A 21,312-nucleotide genomic window follows, 5' to 3' on the forward strand; every position below is an offset into this window, starting at 1 on the left:
AGATCTAATATTATAAAGATATGGCAGAGGAGATTAAAATCTTAGAATTATATGCATAGCAATTAATGGAAGGAGGGAATCGGATATCAAAGCTTCAGATGAGGTGGTATGTCATAATGGATAAGATTTATGCTCTTTACTCCATCATTTATGGTTTTGAAAACCATAAATGCTGAATTAATATTTTAGTGCAGAGACTTTTATAAAAAAAGATTATTGTTCCTAAGACATTCCTCTTAGCCACCCCAACTCTAATTCTGAGAACAAAAGGTAGGGTCAGAAGTGAAATAGAGTCCTTACTCTTAGTTCTTTTCTGAGTCTTACTAGGTTATATAGAATCTGTTCTAATTGCCCCCATGAGGAGTATTCACCCAAAAAATGTCCACCTATTTTAAAAGTCTCTGTTAATTAGTCCTAGATTGCACACCGGGCAAATTAGCAAAATAAATGCTTGTTAACTAAGTAAAAATGGAAATGAGGAGAAGAGAGTAACTGTGTAGACAGAGTAAGTGATGGGAGTTAGAATGTAAATTGCAAAGGCAGAACAGAACTTTGGCTGACCTAACCTTTATTTCCCTACTCTTTTCAAAGATAGCCTAAAGAATGCCTAGAACTATACGTTTTTCTTTACGGTGAAGGCCTTACCTCATTATCTGATTCTACTCTTCTGCCAGGCTCTGAATGCCATTTTTCGACATTGCTAATGATGTCAAGGACTTTGTCATTAGGACATAGCTCACAACTGGGCTTTTTCTTAGTTATCTGGGAGTCTTGCTCTCCTATAAGAAATATGCCTTTTAGCACTTAGACTCCTTTCTCTTCCAAGGAGCATCTATTAATGTTTTAACTTAGTGAAAATGTGGAAACTACAGTTATTTCACTCCTCATTTTTTTTTTTTTGCAATATGCCGTGTTCTTGAAATCTCATCTATGTGATCACAATTAAATACATGCTTTTTTTTTTTCAAACTTGTAAAGGGGAGGTTATGCTGGATGGTTGTGTAAGCCTAATGCAAGGATTGAACTTTGGGCATTCTTCCGGATTCTGTTTCCTACAGGATATGGGACAAGTGGCATGAATTAAAAAAAATAAGTATCTACTCTGTAGAACATAGTACTGGGGATAAAAAGGACAAATATGAAACAGCCAATGCTGCTGCTCTTAAGGAGCTTAAATTCTACTTAGGGAGGGATATGTTATCACATTTTCCCAGATAAGTACATGAAAGTATATTCAACATGTAAAACAACTGGGGAAATCAAGAAAGGTCTTTTAAAGGAGCTGACACTGAGGATAGAGAGTATTTCAAGCTTGAGAGGATGTTCCTTTTAATTCAATTCTACAAGCACTTCTTAATCACCAACTATGTGCCAGGTGCTAGGGAAACGAAGACAAAAGTAGAAAAGCCCCTTTCCCCCCAAAAGTTTACATTATGTTGAGGTAATAAACATGCACACAAAAACATGTATTTTGTTGTTATGCAGTCATTTTTCAGTAGCATATGACACTTCCTAACCCCATGTGGGGTTTTGACAAAGATACTGGAGTAGTTTGCCATTTCCTTCTCCAGCTCATCTTGCAGATGAGGAAATTAAGGCAATTGAGTGACTTACCCAGAATTTCAGGGCTAATAATATCTGAGGCTGGATCTGGATTCAGGAAAATGTATCCTCCTGTCTGCAGGCCTGGTACTCTATCTACTGTGCCACCTAGCCACCTGTTTTGTTGTGGTTGTTGCTCACTAATTCCAGTCAGGTCCAACTCTTTGTGACCCCATCTTGGGTTTTCTTGGCAAAGATACTAGAGTAGTTTGCCATTTCCTTCTCCAGCTTATTTTATATATGAGTAAACTGAAGTAAACAGGGTTAAATGACTTGCCCCCAAATCACACAGCTAGTAAGTGTCTGAGGCCAGATTTGAACTCAAGGAGATGTGTCTTCCTAACTCCAGGCAGGGCACTCTATCCACTATGCCACCTAGCTGCCCTAATACCTATATACAAAATAAATAAAAGCTGGGGTATTTTTGGTGGAAGGAGGAATTGATGACTGAGATAATGGGAAAAACTGGAAAATCTCAATATAACTTTGAAATTTCAGTGAAGTGAATATTCAATGGATATATTGGACATGCCCGGAATTTTCTCCCTCCTCATCTCTTTCTCTTGCTACTCTGCCTTCCCTTAAGTCTCTGCTAAAATCCCACCTTCTACAGGAAGTCTTTCTCAACTCTCCTTAATACTAGTGCCTTCTCTCTGTTGGTTATCTCCAATTGTGATAGATGATTAACTGGACCCTTATTTTATTAGATGACTATTTTATTCTAATCAGTATTAATCAGTTTGATATGATTCCATAGGGGTGGTAATTATAAATATTGACAATAGGTGTCAGATCTGTGACCTACAGATTTAAGTTCACTTGCTTAATGATAGGAAGCTAACTAGAGGACCTCCACCCTTGTTTTTCCTTGTTATGGTGACCAAGCCCAACATGGGGGAAGTGATTCAATTACTTGGAAAGCTTACCCCACCCCCAGCTATTTTTGTTGCCTCTTGGTCCATCATCATCCCTTTGTTTGTTGCCCAACATGGGGAGATGACCATGAGCACTTGGCTTATGAGTGACCCTGGTTGTGAGCCTCCAGTCAGCCTTTTAACTGGCCCATCTACCCATGTAGTTGTTTTGAAATCTGCTCAGCCCCTGGGTGTGTTCATGGACTCGGTAAGTTAAGGTCTGCTCATTAGCCCCTTTGTCAACCAATGGGATTCTGTATTTTGTGCAGACCCTCCTGGAGGGTCAAGGGCAAGGGGTATCAACTAATGAGATTCTGTATTGATAGTTTGCTTCCTCTGTACTGTCTAAGTATCAAGTACTATAAAACTAAAGCCCTAGAGGAAGGAGGCATCTCAGATCATGAGGAAGATCTAAGGTCCCCTTCATTAGAGTGAGACATGGAACCTTAATAAAATGCCATTGGCTCGGAGCTCTGCCTCAGTTTCTTTTCTTGTAGGTTAGGCAATTTTAAAACCCCACACAATCATCCTTTCTATATTTGTGTCAACATATTTGTTTACATGCCTCCCTCATTAGACTGTGAGCTCCTTGAGAGGAGAAACTTTTTTATTTGTTTTGGGGTTTTTTTGTTTTGGTTTGTTTTTTTTTGCCTTTTTTGTATCCCAGTACTTGGCATAGTGCCTGACACGTAAGAAGTGTTTAAGAATGGTTATCGACTAAGTGAATAAATGAAAAATTGTTCTTTTTTTAGAATTTGTAATAATTGCTGTATGTTGGGGTTATAAAACAGCAAAAGACTCCTTGCACTTGAGGTTCTAAAAGGTCAAAGTCATTAGGACACAAATGGGCAATGTACTTAAAGGCTGTTAACACATATCCATAGAATCACAAAATGTTACAACTAGAAGGAATTACAAGCTCATTATGAAAAAGTAATAGGTCCTATTTATGTCATGGCTTTGTGTTTCCTCATAACAATACTGATATAGGTAGTTGAATATTATTTTGTACATGTTCAGATTTGTACATAGGTACAGATGTTATTTTACCTATCTGGGAGAAGAGAGAACTAAGGCTTAGAAGTAGCTTGTATTCAACCTGCATGTGACAAATCTAGGTTCAAAGACATGTCTTCTCATTCCAAGTGCAATCTTCTTCCCCCTTCACCATTGACTGCCATCATATCAGGCAAATCATGGTGAGATCTGAGTATAAAGCTTCCTTCTCAACAGGAAAGCTGGCATTCAGATTATACTTCATGTGTTCATAAAACAGTAAAACTCTCTTAATTCAGGCTCACTTAAACTAGGCAGTGCAGTGAATAGAGTGCTAGATTCAAGTTCAGGAAACACTTGAATTATAATGATAATAGCTACCAGTTTTATATAGCTTTAGGTTTGCAAAATACTTTTTTTTCCTATATTATCTCATTGATCTCCACAACTAGCCTGTGAAGTAGGTGCTTTTATTATTTCCATTTTACAGGTCAGAGAACCAAGACCAAGGTTAATTGGCTCAGGTCATAACAGCTAGTAAGTGTTGGAGGTGGATTTCAGAGCTTTCTGACTTCAGGTTCTAATTCTCCATCTACTGCACTATCTAGCTGCATCCTGAATGTGAATCCTGCTTCAGACCGATACCAGCCCTGTAACACTGGGGAAGTCATTTATTCTTTTACAGCTTCCAAATCATCATGGGCAAAATGGGCATAACAGCCCCTACTTTACAGGACTGTTGTGAGGTTCAAATGAGATAGCATAGCTAAAGCATCTTGAATGCTAAAGCCCTATATAAATACTAGTGTTTGTTACATGGAATGTGCAAAAATTCAGGCTATGGTAAATTTTTAAACAACTCACCAGTTTAAAACAGTTCAGTCTTTTGCAAACTTTTACATGTTTCAACTTCTGGGTTCAGCAACTAATTCTTATATTTTAAAGGACTTAGAAAATTTTTGTATCATTACTATGTAATGTCCTATTATTCATTGTAATTTTATTAAGTTACTTCTATTTACCCATTTTTGCCTTAAACGTTAATATGTATAATCATTAAGAGTTATTTTTTCTAGGCATGTTGTACAATTTGAGGTTTTCACTAATTAAAATGGTACTTTCCCCCTCTCATGTATTCACCATAATTGGTGAAGAAGTTCGTCAGTAATTTGTATGTTATATATTATGTCCTATGTTTATAAATACTTCAATACTCAAAAAGTCCAAAAGAGGCAGAATGGTACAATGGAAAGAATACTGGACTTGGAGCCAAAAAGATATGTTTTCATTTCTACTACCCTTCTCTGTGGCCTTGGGCAAGTCTCTTAATCCCTTAAGCCTCAATTTCCCCATCTAAAAAAAGAAATACTAATAATCCCTGTCCTATCTCTTTAGAGGGTTGTTATAATGATTGAATCAGGTGAGATAGTTTATAAGAAGGTACTTTGTAACCTATTGATATGTTGAGGGCCAGAAAGTTAAAGGGCCTTTTTTTCACACTGTTCTCTTATAAGCAGACTTGGATATTTAGGAACCACTTATACAACGTGAAATAAGGCAAGAGCATCAAAGTGTTTACCTTCTTTCCACAAGAAACAGAAGGACCTCTAAGGTTAAATGGAGGCTCTGGCAGGGGAAGGATTTAATATTCACCAGGAAAATTGGGTCTTAGGTTCAAAATGTTCACATATTAAACCTCTAAATCCATTTTTATTTACTGTATTCTTTGATAACAAATTGAAAGAGGTTAAAATTCAGTCAATCAGTACGCCACTTAACTCCTAATCCTCTCACATTCTAAAGATAATTATCAGTCAGGAAGCCACGATCAGGTCAAATTACATCCCTCAATCCAATTTAACAAGCTTTTTATTATGCACCTACTGTGTTTCTGGCACTGAGTTAAGTGCAGAGGATACAAACCACAACAACAACAAAAATGTCCCCTGCCCTCAGGAAGCTGACACAATACTAGATCTTACATTCTTCTGGAGCTAAAGTAATGGCTATTGTACAAATTTAAGGGCAAATCGTAGAATCAAAGATTTAGAGCCACAAAGCACCTTATAGGACATCAAATTTGATCCTTTCCTTTTACGGATAAGATGACAGAAGCCCAAGTCAGTAGGACACAAATGGGCAGTGTACTTACTGGCTATAAGTAAGGTGGGATTTAAACAGAGGTGTGCTACATCCAAAGCTAGTCATCTTTTCAATGTATTGGGCTGTACCTTGTTTCTCTCTGGCTTTCAGATTTACATTATACAAGATTTTTTTTTTTTCTGAAATACGTGGCTTGGTAAGATACTCTACAAGATTTCTCTTGCTATTTTACACGAATATTCATTTCTGATGAAATAAAAACTGAATTTACATTCAAAGTATATGAGTGTAAATATTTGACTGAAAGTTTTTCTGAAGTTCCACAACAACTGCTGCACATCTGTGTCAGGCACAGTAACTGATTTGGAAAAATCTGGAAAAGAATATAATTTATTAAGAGTGAATTACAAATATAGCACAGAAATTTGCCTATCATAAGTATGGCCTATAGAAAGTACCAGATCTGAATTTATCCTAAGATGGGCAGCTAAGAATGGATCATGCTATTAAAGTCTCAGACAAATACATTGTTTATTAAAACAGTTATTGAATGTATGAGCTGAAGAACTAATTACATACCCACTCTTTAGTGGTCTTTTAGATGACAGTTCTGTAGAACAAGTGAGATAATATGAACTTTCTGCTTGGAAATGAAGAAAGGAAAACAGAAATTTTAGCCCTTATTCCTAGACATGTGAGCGTTTCTTTCCAAATCAATTGCAGTATATGATGATTACCCTCCCAATTTGGAAAAAAAGAGCTTAGCATTAATGAAATCTGTGACAGCAGCAGAGCAAAATGAAGCCAATATGAATAATAATACCAACTGGGTGGCTGGAAGTTCATACATTAACTGACCATTTTAAATGAAGAGAAATATAGATTGGGGAAGTTTTGATTTGTAGATGGAGGTGGCAGAGTTTCACTTAATAAGGACAAATTCACCTGTGATTTCCAGTGTAATATAGGCACAGCTACCATTGTTTCTGGGAAATCAGATAGCATATGTTGTAGGTTTTAAAAGGAAAGAAGATGAAGAGAGGAGGCTGAAAGTTGTTGTTGTTTGTTTTTTTCTTTTCCAATTTGTGGGGTTTTTGTCCTTTTAAGAAATAAGGTACAAGTGACTTAAGGGGACTCAGCTTTTAAATTATTTTTAAATGAAATTTTAAGAAATAAAATGCTTTCGATTACCTTTTCATCTTTCCTGTCTTATCCAGTCAGAAATGGCACTTGGGGTCAGTAAACTTTAAAGGGAGATAAGACATATTTTATAAAATTCTTTGATTATAACTTTGAAAAGAATAGTATATTTTCTACTTCAAGAAGTCAGAAAATAGATATAACCACTATGTGCATAGTTGCTCCAATGAAAGAAATTACAGTCTTTCCATGCTTCAAAAGATAGTCTGCATGATTTAAATATGGACATGAAAAGATTATTGCCTCAGGACCAGCCTTCTGATGACAAACTTATCTATACTTGGCTATGCTGGCCCTTAGACTACCAACAGGACTACTTTCATTTGTCAGGGTCTTTATAACTTGGTAAAAACTCTAAGAACTTGCTCTCATCATCTGTCTTCTAGAGTGAGACATTAGGAATTTAGTAGAGAATTCAGTCTGTCTATCTGTCTATCTATCTTTCTGTCTGTCAGTCTATAATTCAATCAATCAATAAGCATTTATTAAATGTTGGCTAAGTGTTGGGCACTGTTAGGCAATGAGGACACAGACAAAAATAAAACAGTCCCTGACTTCTAGGAGCTTACATTTGATCAGGTAATACAAGATATTTTATGCCAACTTCATCTATACACTTTTACACATTTTTATTGTTTTGCTTATATTTTTATTATTTTGCATTATCATTTACATAAATTAACATACACATCCACTGAAGAGGTAGCATGGCAGAGTGAATAGGGAGCTAGTCTCTGAATCAGGAAGTTCTGGGTTCAAATCTAGTATCTGATGCTTTAATAAATGAATAAACATTTGGAAAGTGCTAGGTATCTTTGCTGTGTGACCTTTGGAAAATTTCTTAACTTTTCATTGTGCCAGGAAAATCTAAGACTTTGTATTTCAAAATGGTTGTTGATTTATTTCGGCAGAAGGAGTCTACTTCCAATGAGGAAATACCCTCTTCCATTATAGATTGGAAACTGTTCTGCAGCACTAGGAGAATATTGTTCTTATTTTAAAAAATAGCGAATATCTGTTTCTGTTTGTTGAAACAAATACCATATAACTGACTAACAGCATCTCAGTGATAATTTTGTATTGTCTTCAAAAAGCCCTTTTGTGTGACTCAATAACTAAAAGAAGGATGTTCAGAAGCTCCCGCAAAATTCTCAGTTAGCATTGGTAAATTCATTTATAAGATGAGTAGTAATTGTTACCTGAGAAAGGAGAAAGAACCTACATCTGATGACATTAGCAAAAGGAGAAAAAAAGCATCTCATTAGAAAGTCTTGGGGAGTAGAAGAGAAATTTGTTGAATGAAGACCAAGGATTAAAGTTGGGGAACCAAATAAAGTACCAGTAGCCAAAGGAAGATCTGGATTTGAATCATTGGAACATCATAATAAAGAGCAATATTATTGTAGCAATAGGAACTTTTATTGAATTGACCTAAGCTCACATTTCCAAAAGCAGGGAGAAGCATGGTTGTAGACCCTGCAAATTGCAGCATGTAAGGTAATCTGCCAGCATCAATGGATGGCTCTTGATGAAGGCTTTCATCAGCCTAATTAGGGTGATTCTTTGTTTTTTTTGAATAGCTAAGGAGTATGCAGACTAAGAAGTCTTACAGATCTACAAGAAGGGATTACAGGTTGGGGAGCGGTGGTGGAGTGGGGCCTTCCACTGGCTGCCAGGGGTTCACACAAATGTTACAAACTAGGTGTACAACCCAGTGCTGGGTAAAATAATTATGATTAAAACTTTGAGAGACCTTTCATTTACTTTATATTTCCCTATAAAATCTTGTGTAAATTCCTTTTCTCTTGTAGTTCAGTAAGGACTGTATTTTTGGTTAGTATGTTGGCAGGAATATAAGAGATCTGTTCAAATATAAGTTCATTGATTATGGTAAATAATGTGTATAAGTGAGATGAGTCAACACACAAGTACAGACATATTCTTCCACTATTTAGTCTAAAAGAGAAATCATTGAATAATAACGTCCATGGACAATGAGGTTTGCGTAGAGTACAATTTAAGGTTGGGAAAGATTAAATATATGAATAGGGCAGGATCAGATAAACTTTCATGGGAGTTTAATGCTTGGCCTTGGAAGAAGAGGTGAGATGAAGTGAGGGAGACTCTTCAGTTCATAAGACCATAAAATCTCACATACTGATGAGACCTATGATCTATCTAGACTTGATTCTAACTCTGACAATAATACCACACTATTTTGGGGGGGGAGGGACAACAATATAGTGCTCCAAATTTAATCTAGATAGTTAGGTGGCATAATGGTATAGAGCAACAGGCTTGGAGTCAGGAAGACAAGTTCAAATCTTGCTTCATATATTTAATAGCTGAGAAAATTATTCAACCTCTTTTAGCCTCTGTCTCCTTATCTATGAGATAAGGATAATAACACCTCACAAATGAAAAAAATATACATAGAGTGCTTTAGAAAGTTTGAAACACTACATAAATGTCACTAATCTTAAGTAATGCACATTGGGAATCATAAATCATAAAGTGCCATATAATTGTAGCTATTATTGTTATCACTTTTATTATTCAATTTCAAACAATTAGAGAACTTTTTACACATTGTAGATCATCAGCTATGTTAATTTATTGAATTATTCATATTGTTTAAATTCTACATTCTCAGGAAGATCCATATGATTATTGCCTTTTAGAGCCTAGAAGGTATTTCTGTGTATTTTACCAACAGCTAACTTTTCTGAATTACATGGGACAGTGCTAGAAATTTGAAAGTTTCTTTGTAGTTTTGTACAAGAAAAAGTTCCTTACTTGGTTTCCATAACCCGACTCTAGCATAGCATATTTCCCTGCATCTCCCCAAATATCCCCAACTAAATAAAGTAAAAAATATGGTTACTCGGCAACTTGCTAAAACAAAGGTCACATCATATCCCTTGCCATCTTAACTTTGTTTGAAGAAAGTACATGCACATATACTTTATTGTTAAGCACTCAGATGTTCACTAACTGAGGGTAAAAAAGAACTAGATTGGTTTAAACATGGAAACATATTAGAGACATGTATCTAGGAGGACCTAAAGCAGTGGGGACAAAAATTGAGAGCCATGGATAGCCCTAGCTAATACCAGTCACAGGAAAAGAGGTTTCATGGTATGCAACTAAAAATTCTGACAAGGGGCAGAGGCTCCCTTCTTCCTAGATAATCATAAGCTGTAGAGCAAGAAGGGAAGTTTGAGATTAATTAATAACCACCCCCCCCATTTTAGAAATAAAGAAACTGAGACCCAGAGAAGCAAAATGATTTCTCCAAGTGCACAAAAGTAGATTATGTCAAAGCTATGGTTCACAGCAAAATCTTTTGATTCCGACTCTATTTCAAAAAATTGTATTTTTTGGTGCTCTCAGAGCAGTTGTCTTTGGCTGAAACTGCTACATCCCCAAAGAAAACCACCTTGAGGTAAAATCATGGACACTCCAAGATATATTGACTTTGTTACACTATCAAAATGAGTCAGTTTAGGGCTCAAAAATGCTAGATTTGTTTCCTATAACTTGTACACTATTGAGAAGTTGACTTTTTAGAATGATTTCTTAGTAACAACTTTCATCCAGCTTAATTTTCATTAATAGATACTTCCTGGTCCTAGTATTTTGTGATTGTTTTGAATAAGGCCTTATGTCCTTTTTCTATATCCTATATAGTTTGTATAGATTTTAAGCATTTACCTCCTAAATTTTATCTTCCTAGACGGTGTTATGATGATGATGATGATGATGATGATGATATAGTCTCTGTCTTCTCTAGGCGCTCTCAGAAATTTTTAGCCCAAGTTCTGCACTTGTCTAAAAATGACCTTTATTTCCTTTTACCATGTCCCTAAGTTCTCTAATTCTCAGCTTCATCATTAGCATGTGAAAATTCTAAAGCCATGTAAAGTTATTTGAAAATTAACTGAAGAAGTTAAATGTAGAAATACCTAGATCAATTAGTCAGCAAGAAATTGTTGAATATTTATGTTGTTTTAGGTCTTATGGGAAATATAGAAAAAAGTATAAAAACAGTTTAATTGGAGCAATAAGACTGACACACATGAAAGAATAACTTACAATGTAGGAAGAGTGCATTATCAAGTGTAAGTCAGGTGAACAGTTCTGATATGAGCTAAGAAATTAATGAATGTTGGAGTCATAGGGGAAATCTTATGGGAGAAGACAAGTACTCATTGGTCCCTGAAGGACATGTAATACTGAAGTAAGTAAAGATGAAATGGACTGTCATTTTGGATGAGTACCACACCAAAAGTGAGAGAAAGCATAGAGATTTTCAAAGTGAAGACTGAGTTGAAAGTCTTCAGTAATGGGCACAATATGAAGGCATTTAGATATCATCCTAGAATATTAGACTACAATATTTTGGGCTTGTAGCACCTTACATTTGTATAATGTTTTGTAACCTACAGATCTCTATATTATCTCAATTTATCCTTACAACAATCTTATGAGGCAGTTGGTATTATTTTTCCAATTTTACAAATGAAGCAACAGAGAATGTGAGAGTTAAGAAGTGTTTCTCTTCCAGGGAAAATAGAATTGGCATTTGAAAATATGTTCAAAATACTAACCACTATCTAGAACTGAATTTATGTCCCAAGAACATAACTGATTGTTAATGAATGCCCTCTTTGTGGGGACATAACATACTGTCTTTATCTGTTTGTAGAAATGGAGGCTAGAGGTTTTCTATGACTTTACTTTTTTTAAGTCTCTGATTCCTGAGCAAAAATTACCTAAAGTGGGTTTTATGTGGTAGGGCTTCCTTCTTTCCCTTTTAGTTGCAATTTTAAAATCAAATTTAAAGCAGATTTCTTCACTTTCTGTATAGCTTTACCCTGTGCATCTTAAAGCAAACCACTTTGAAATGACAAAAAAAGTGGATAGTAATCACATTAACAGCTGAATGGATCTTTGATCTCATCAGTGTGGGTACTTCCTTTAGAGACAGAGATCATGCCTTATCTATTTCTTATCACTCTAAGCAGTTCAGGTCCATGCCCTTCAAATTCCCCACAGGGGTTATATCCAACATTTCTCTAGATATTTTACCATTGCAAATATGTCAACAGATCAGGTATATGTGGGCTGTCAATCGATTACTCTTCCCTTTCACCTCTACCCCCTTCTTTTGGCTGTACTTTTTGACCTCATTCATATAGGAAGCTCCTGGTGAGGTAGATTCCACCAATGCAAATTTTTCCCTCCTTCGGAATTACTAGTCTTAGAGTTTTTAAGATGCAGAGGAGTTAAGGAACTTACACAGTATAACATAGCCAGTATTTGTAAGGGACAGGATTTGAACAGTTTCTCCTGGCTTTGAAGCTGACTCTTTATCTGCTGTGGCATAGTGACTGTGCCAGGCTGTCTACCTAACACATGAAAATCAATACATAATAAAAATGGATATGACTTATGGAACATGAAATAGTTATCATTCTGTCACCCAGATCTATGAATATATTTAAAAAAATTTACTGACATACAAAAATTATGTCTTCTTTCCATGTCAGTGAACTCCAAGAATCACCCATTAACACACTAAATTGAATCAGCTCAAATTCACTATGACAGAATAAAAATAGTTAATTACTTCAATTAGCTAATTAATTGAATGCCTTGGGAATGGTTATTCATTATGGAAAACTAGGATCCTGGCTCAAGGGGTAAAAGAGATTGAACACAATTTTCTGAGGAAGGGCAAATGGATTGCATGTCCTCCCTTCAGATAAATGTGTGCAGAAAATAAAGCAATAGATAAAGGCTATACATTTCAACATAATTTGCTGATAAGTAGCCACAAAACAATCCTCAACTATACTTTTGAATAGCTACATTTACATAAAGTGATACCCTTAATAGATACAGGAAATTTATCCTGGAGAAAATAAACTTAATGGTTTAGAGCCAATGTGAATTTTAAGTAACAGCACTAAAATAACACTATGTAATTGACAAACCTCTATGCTTGTGGGTTGAGATAATAGCAATCAGCAAGAGTTTTCCTTGCTACTTGTGGGTTCTATGTATTGATTCAGACTTTGCAAATCATAAATTGAACAAATTATCCATAGTGCAAGTAGAAAAAGTGCTAGATTTAGAGTCAGAGAATATGAGTTCAAATGTCATATCTCCTTCTTACTACCTGTGTGAACACTGGCAAATCACCTTATCTCTCTGGACCTCAGTTTCCTCATCTCAATAATGAGGGGTTTTGTAGTAGATGAATTCGAAGATCTGTTCCAGCTCTAAATCATTGATTATACAATCTTCTTCTCCTAATTGGTTCAGTAGGTAGTATACGGAGCCTGAAGGCAGAAGAACTGAATTGAAATTTGCCCTCAGATACTTACTAGCTCTGCAACCCTGAGCAAATCACTTTAACCTCCATCTGCTTGAGTTTGCTCTTCTGTAAGAAATGAGGATAGTAATAGGTTGGTAGTAAAAATCAGTGAGATAATATTTGTAAAGCTCTTAGAATAGTGCCTGACACACACTAGGCACTTAATAAATGTTCCTTTCCTTCTTCCTTCTTCATCTTGAGATTATAATCAAGAATACAGAAATGTAAATGACTAACTCCGTATTTCTAATAAAATGTAAACATAATACCCTTGACTGGAATTTGATACTCCCTCTGAAGGCATTTCTGAAATTTATCCTCCCTAAAGATAATGATTTGGAAACTAATCCAGTAAGCATACAACTCAAAGATTCCTTCATCTTGTACTTAAATTGGCCTCTAGCCCTTGTCTCTACTGAATTTTCTCAACAATCTTTGTATTTACAGTATCTCAGCAATAACCTAATAACGCATTTCGCAGCCTCAAAAATGCATTCAGATTTTTCATATGGATTCTCAATACTCCCAGAGTGCATGATCACACAGAACAAATGAGGACAAGTTGAGAAAATGCCTTCAACTTAATAGATCTGATTCTGCTGAGAGAGAAGAATTTAGAGATGCAAAAGCTTTTGCGGACACCAGAGTAAAATAATACACTAAAAAAGCTACCTGAGTAATGCACTCCTCTTTATCGAAAGGAGAATGGTTCTCAATGCTTACAGTGGTGCTATAAGGGGAAACTTTACAAAAGTCTGTAAAATTTGACTAACTCAGACTAACTAGGAGAAAGGTCAGTCTAAATTATTGATAAGTTCAAATTACAGAATTTTAGAGGCAGAAGAATTCTTCAGGATCAATGCAAGCCCTCTCATTTTTCTGGGATGGAAACTGAGCTCCAAGGAATTAAAAATGACTTGTCCAAGGTCACACAGATAGAAAACTACCAACCCAGGGCTAGAGCCTGGATTTTCTAGCCCAGCACCCTTTCCTCCTCACCATTCTGCTTCCCTTTTTGAAAATGATGTCTTATTAATCCAAATAAATTCAGCAAATCTTATAACATGCTTCCAACTAAAAGACAAAGCATTTATAATTAGCAACACCATTTGCTTATAGTCATCTAGCTAACAAGCACATGTTGAGTACTCAACAGCTTGTTATATACTATGGAAAATTTATTTCTGTTTTCAAGGAACTTATAATCTAAAGAAGTTTATATGCTTCAAGGACTTTAGGAAATAAAATTAATGCACATTAAAAAAATAATCATGTGACAAAGCCTATACCCATCATTTGTCGGTTAACACTGCTTCCTCAAGTTAACACTATTTAAATACATTATTTATTCATAGTAGGGGTACAAACCAAATGCTAAGAGAGATTCAGAGGAAGAAGAAAAAACACTTTTGGCATGAACAGTATAAAGTATGTGTTAAGCCCCAATTCCAATGAATTATCATAAAATCTGAATTAATGGAGTAAAAATTAATAACTACTTATTGCAGACACAATTCAGTTATGATCTAGTTTTCACTATTTAAAATATTCATTTTGACTTGCTAAATGATTATAAAAATGTCCAATTCCAATTTATTTTAATGGAACCATAAAAAAGAGTATCAGACCATAGTGTAATGAACAAAATAAATTGTTTTTCAATTCAACGAAGCATTGTCAAACACCTACTCTTTACAAGCCACTCTGTGAAGTACAAGATACATGAAGATAAAATAAGATACAGCCCCTACCTTTAAAGAATTTAACAATCTAATAGATTGCACATTTCTGTCATTTTGTTTTCCCTTTTGTTACTTTTGATACTCCCCTTTTACTCATTTCAGACCTCAAATCAGTTTCCAAATCTTCCTTTCTGATATCCCTTGCATTTTTGTGAATCTCTAAGGTTTATTCCAGATCTAGAACTTTGATCCAAATGATTTGTTTCAACTGACTCTACCCTAGAACATATTGCCATCTGCTTGAATTATTGCAATAGCCTCATAACAGACTGGTTGAATTGGATCAAATTGAATTTCTATCCCTCTATAGTTTGCAAAGAATTTTTCCAAAATGGCTTTGAGCATATTTACATTATAATCTAATGATAAGAAATCAGAAGAGGTAAGGAAGGATTACATGATTAAATATGAATGGGAATAATGTAAGCATTACAAATAGGTTAATAGAGAACAGATAGATACCTACATACATATGTGCATGCATACATACATACATACATACATGGATAGATGAGTAAAGTAAATATTCTAAATACTTAAAGACCAAGTCACAGACTTTGATAGAAATAACCTATTTATAGAACTATGTTCTCTGCTGGTTGATGGAAATAATTTCTTTCTAGCCTCTCCACTGACCTTTGAAAACTATTTATTTCCTCCACATCCCTGCCACCACATACATATAGACACATCCCACACACCCACAATATGAAGAACTTCTAAAACAGATGCAGCCATTTCTGTGTTATAAGACAATATAACAGAGATTAGAAATCTAAGTTGAAAATTTAGAAATTACTGTTAATAGCATTTGGTATCAATTTTTTTTCACGTATTTGTTATGATCAATACCTGCAGCTAGGTACTGCAGTTGATAGAGAGCTGGACCTGGAATCACGATGACCTGAGTTCAAATCCCACTTCAGACATTTGCTGTGTGACCCTGGGCAAGTCATTTAAGCTCACTGTACATGATTTTCTTGTCTGTAAAATGGGAATACTATCTATCATCCATGATTGTTTCAAGCATAAAATGAGATAATATTTGTAAACCACTTTGCAAACCTTAAAATACGGCATTACTACTAGATGCTGGTATTATTTTTAACAACACCCCTACCCCAAGCTGACTTTACATAATTCTGAAAAAATTAATTCAGTAAGCTAATTAACTAAATCTGGCATTCAAATAAAAGTTGGTATCTTCAAAAAGTTGAAACAGAAGTAAAAGTGTATATATTTAAAGGTATGAAAAGTCTGAAAGAGGAAAAATAGGTAAAAGAGGAAACCTACAATAGCTGATTAATAAATAATTGCCTTTTAACATGCTCCTGCTTTTCAAAATGCCAAATAACCTGAATATAATAGCTAATAACCTGAATATTATGCTATATGCCTGAAAGCAGGGTTCTTAACCTTGAAGTCTATGCAGAAATTTAAGTGGGTCCATAAGATTTCAGTGGGTCCATGAACTTGAATGAGGAAAAAATAGACCTTTATTTTCCCTAAACACTAACTGAAATTAACTTTAATAAATAAATAAATAGAATTTTATTTTATTTTTTTTTGTGAGAAGGGGTCCATAAACTTTAGCTGACAGCCAAAGGCATCTATGACACAAACAGGTTAAGAACGGCTGCTATAAAGTCATTTTTTTCTAATTCAATAACCAAAAATAATCTATGTCTTGTTTGATTTCCTCCCCCCATCTCTTTATCTTACTCCCACTTTCTATTTATTATTGGAGGTTCCATGGTACAGGGGAACAAATATTCAACTTTAGAATCAAAGAGCTGGGTTGAAACACAGGGTCTGTCACTAATTGGTCACATGGCTTTGACTTTGGGCAAGTCACTTCATCATTATCATCATCATCATCATCATCACCATCATCATCATCTCTCTCTCTCTCCCTTCTCTTTAATAAAATGAGGGTATCAGATGAAAGTCCTCTTCTGATCAATACCTAAGCTATCAGTTTGTCTCACCTATGGTCTAGCTAGTCACTTTTACAAAGGAATTGACCTCCAAGCTTCTTGGTCCCTATCCCATTTTCTAAAATGTTACAAGTTGCTTGCCTATTTTATATACTTTTTGACCTGTATTATTGAGTAAGCTGCCAGCCCCTACATGTCCTAGAAGCAGTTTCAGAGTCTCCAAGAACATTTAAGCCATGACAATCCCAAAAAGCCTATTTTATGGGTTCCAGATTGACTTCCCTATAGAAAAATTACAGGGAAATATGTCAATTTTGGAACTTTTTTGGTTCATTCTCTTCTACATCAGAAGTATTTCTTTATGAGGACTCAAAATTGACCAGTCTCCCCCAAATATTCCTCTCATCATGTGGAAACATAAAATAGATACAGAGTGGATTCGCTGCAGGTCAGAAATACCCAGATTTTTCCTAGTAATAATCATTAAACTCTGGAGCTGTCTGGAGAACCCTGCCCAGTGTTCCCTGAAATGTGAGAGTATCAGTTCAATGTCCTCAATGTTGTCCTTTTGATGCGTTCTTTGAGACCATGTTACCAATGCAAGCATTTTGATGCTTTACTAACTAATCCCTGGCAAAGGATCTGCTTAAGTTGAACTGCCTAAGGCTGTGTTTCACTCTGTATTAGTGTTACAGAATAGTTTCTGGCTTTTTAAATTATATTATGCTATAATTGAATTATTTTTGTTCAGTTCTTCCTAATTCTTGATTGCCAGAGTTACCTCTTCCTGCCCCCATAGTTATCAAAAAAGTATGCCACTGGATTATATTTATTGTTCCCAGATTATTTTAGACTTTTTGGATAAAAGTAAATTTACTCTTGTTCTTTGAAAATGACATTGAGAATAACTGTCATGTTGTCCTACAAAGGCCACCTTGACTTTGATTTCAAAGATGGAACTTTGGGCTGAATAGACAACTGTTCTGATTCAGTGTAACATTTTTTATATTTTCTTTTTATTTCTCCGTTCTTTCTTTCCATATCATTTAGAGCAATATTCAGAACTGAAAAAGGCACCCTGACTTTTAAGAGTTATAATAGAACCCAATTTATTCACTATTATCAGAGAAAGTATTCTGAATATATCTGCCACCTTAAGTACAGAAACATTTATAATCTTAATCATTTTGTGGAAATATTTCTCAAAATGTATTTTGTATCTTTCTGTCTTATTAAATAGAGCATTAAGTAGAGTAAAGAGATATTTCAGTCCTTTAGAGGTTTGCAATTTCATCCATGTTAGTAGTCCCTCAACTCATGAAACTTGCAAACCCTCTAAATTTGAGAAGATGATTTTCAGGAGTTATTGTGGCCAAAACCTTTATCATCCACTGGCCAACCTTTGGTTCCTAGATAACACACTTTGTTCATTATTAAGCCTGTACTCAAAATTTCCCCAGCTTAGTTGTACATCAGACATATCCTTGAGAAACTTGACTTATGTACCTCTCCATTCCCAAACCCCTTCCAGAGTGAAGCACTGGATTTCTGGAGGGAAGAAAACAATTTCAAAATACTGCCTCTAACACTATCTGTAGAACCTTGAGCAAGTCACTTAGCCTCTGTCTACCTCAATTTCCTTACCTGTAAAACAGGGTCAATAGCACCCCTGTTACAGTAATGCTGTGAAAATCAAATGACAACACAAGCAGATAGTTGAGCACAATGGATGGTCCGTGAGACCTGATATCAGGAACCTGAGTTCAAATCTGACCTCAGACATTTACTCCCTGTGTCTCCCTAGGCAGATCGCTTAACCTCTGTTTGCCTCAGTTTTTTTTTTTTCCATCTGTAAAATGGTGATTAAAAATAGCACTGACCTCCCATGGTTGATATGAGAATAAAATGAGTTCATAATTGTGAAGCATTTTGCAAGCCTTAAAGCATGATATATATGCTGGCTAATATTTTAATGAATAATGCCCTTAATCAATCAAACAAGTCTTTAATAAGCTTCTACTATGTATCAGGCACTGTACAAACCACTGGGGATACAAATACAAAGGGTAAAATAATCTCTGCTCACCAATAGCTTATATTCTTAGGGAAGAGATAATCAAAGCATATATAAATCTACCTAGCTTTACCCATAAAGTGAATGCATATGCATATCTGTTGGTTTTTCATATTTAAAGCTTTCATTTAGTTTCTATTATTTTTCTAATAACAAAATGATTTGGTAAGTAGTCCTTGAAAAGGGCATCCATTTTAAGAGTGGCTATATCCTCTCCTATGTATTGAAAAGTCTAGGTTTTGCAGCAGGTCTTCCCCTCCCACTTACCCCTATACTGCTCAGATACTTTGTCATTTAGGATCATAGAATCGATGTTCTAGAACTGAATGGGACCTTAGCGACCATCTAATCAAAGGGTTATAGATTTAGAGTTGGACAGGACATTGGATGCCATCCAGTCCAATGCCTCCACTATGGAATTCAGTCAATTGAGACCCAAAGAGTTTAAATGACTTGCCTGAGATAACATAGGCAATAAATATCTGAGCTACAATTTGAATCTAAGTCCTCTAACTTCAGAGTCACTACCTGATTCTTGGCTATATTCTGAAATTTCAAGTTTGCTGAGAATCTAATTTCCAAATAAGTGGGAAGTTGCTTTATAAATACAAATCCATTTTTTAATCTCCCATATTTCATTTTTAGTAACCTTTTCTTTTAACAGAATCTTTGGTTTCATTGATATAGGAGAATTCTGGTGAGGAGCTTCCTTAACCAATGACCCCTGCCACAGTTTTAGAATTGCCTTGTGTACCAACAGATTAAATTATTTACCTAGAATCCTGAAGATAATATATGTCAAAGGTAGGACTTAAATCAGGATTTCCTTACAGTTCTCTATTCATTAAAACACATGGTGCCTCTCCGAAGGCACATGTAGTGTGTGTGTGTGTGTGTGTGTGTGTGTTTGTGAGTGATATCACTCAACTTTTTCATTTCCAAGAATTAGCTCAGGTTTCAGACTTTGCTATTGCTTCATGTCTAGAATTCTTCAGCTCTTGGTCCATGCAAAACCTTAATTAGGATACAAATATGGAGTAATCCTAATAGTTCCCTTGGCTATCCACTGCCCCATTCCTCACACACACACACACACACACATACATTTTTAGTATAGCAAATTCAGATTCTGCTAATAAAAGCACAGTCTTCCAACAACTAACCTCTTTTCCCTTCAAATTTTTTCCTTCTAAGTGTCTCATTCTGTTATTGTATTTGAACAGGTTTAATTCTGGAAATGTTCAATAGTCTTACTGTCCACTGGTGAAGATCAACAGTTTTAGCCTTTCAGAATATTAATTTATTTATTTTTTTCCCTTGGCCAGGTACTGTGTCTACTGTTCCATTACTGAAAATGAAAAATATTACATGTATTTTACTGTCTTTCTTTTATTTGTAGCACAAGAAGAATGGGCCCCAACCCGTTCCAGCCTAAAGGCACCACCTCCAAGGGCAGCCAGAGGGGGATACAGGGAACACCCCTATGGTAGATATTGAAGGTCTTCCTCATCTGTGACCTCACCTCAAAGACAATTAATAGCCTGTGGTCTCCACATAAACAGCAACAAGACAAGTAATAGTCCATTTCTTTTCTATCCTAGGGATTACTGCTCATGATTACCCCCTGTACTTCTTGTGTATTTCTTCCTATACTGTTGGCGTGACATTGACATTAGTATTATTTTATAACACGGACTTAAAAGACTTTGGCAAGCATCGTCTATAAATCATTCAGTAGGATGATATACTCTTGGTTGTTTTTCATTGTTGTGTGTATTTTATTTCATTTTATTTTTTATTACAAGAAAAAGCATGAAGCTGTTACCAGATCTTGAGTTTCTACCAACTAGTTGAGGTTGAGCTTTGTTTAGGGTTGCTAAAAGATTGTAATATGATTTTTGAATTAGATGATAATCAAGATGTAGATAAGCTGTTTTAACCTGTCTTTTAATATATGTTAGTTAGATGAAGATGTTCGATATTCAGTTTGTAAATTTAATTTTAAATGCTGTTTTAATGGGGTTGAAAACAAGCAGCTACTGTATGTATGTAGCTAACTGAATTTGTTCAGTGTTTTAACCTGTATTTGTTAAAAAAGAAAAAACCACATAAAGTTCCATGTGTAAGCTTCTCTAAATAGGAAACCACAATTTTGTCAAATATGTTTGCCATAATTTGTCAATAAAGCTGAAACCTTTTGTAACAAACTAAATTTGGAATTACTTGTTTTCTAGCTTTAAATGCCTGCTTTATTTCTTCTTCAAGAGATGCCTAAAATGTTTTCTATTTAAAATTACAAAAATGAACCCAAGTCTGTTTTAAGAATTTTGTGTAAGCCTTTAAAAAATTGTATTAATAACTT

General features: G+C 35.2%; 1 protein-coding gene across 1 annotated transcript in view; it reads left to right on the forward strand.

Annotated features, from left to right (window-relative positions):
* KHDRBS2 (KH RNA binding domain containing, signal transduction associated 2) overlaps nucleotides 1–20,735 on the forward strand; it is an 886,124-nt gene extending 865,389 nt beyond the window's left edge. Inside the window, exons 9-10 of the mRNA XM_036767560.1 lie at nucleotides 20,350–20,436; nucleotides 20,552–20,735. Of these exons, the coding sequence (XP_036623455.1) occupies nucleotides 20,350–20,436; nucleotides 20,552–20,676 (212 nt within the window). The 3' untranslated portion in view covers nucleotides 20,677–20,735. The remainder of the gene's footprint in view (nucleotides 1–20,349; nucleotides 20,437–20,551) is intronic.
* The last annotated feature ends 577 nt before the right edge of the window (nucleotides 20,736–21,312 follow it).

Source organism: Trichosurus vulpecula, chromosome 7 (assembly GCF_011100635.1).
Source record: "Trichosurus vulpecula isolate mTriVul1 chromosome 7, mTriVul1.pri, whole genome shotgun sequence".
Lineage (NCBI taxonomy): Eukaryota > Metazoa > Chordata > Mammalia > Diprotodontia > Phalangeridae > Trichosurus > Trichosurus vulpecula.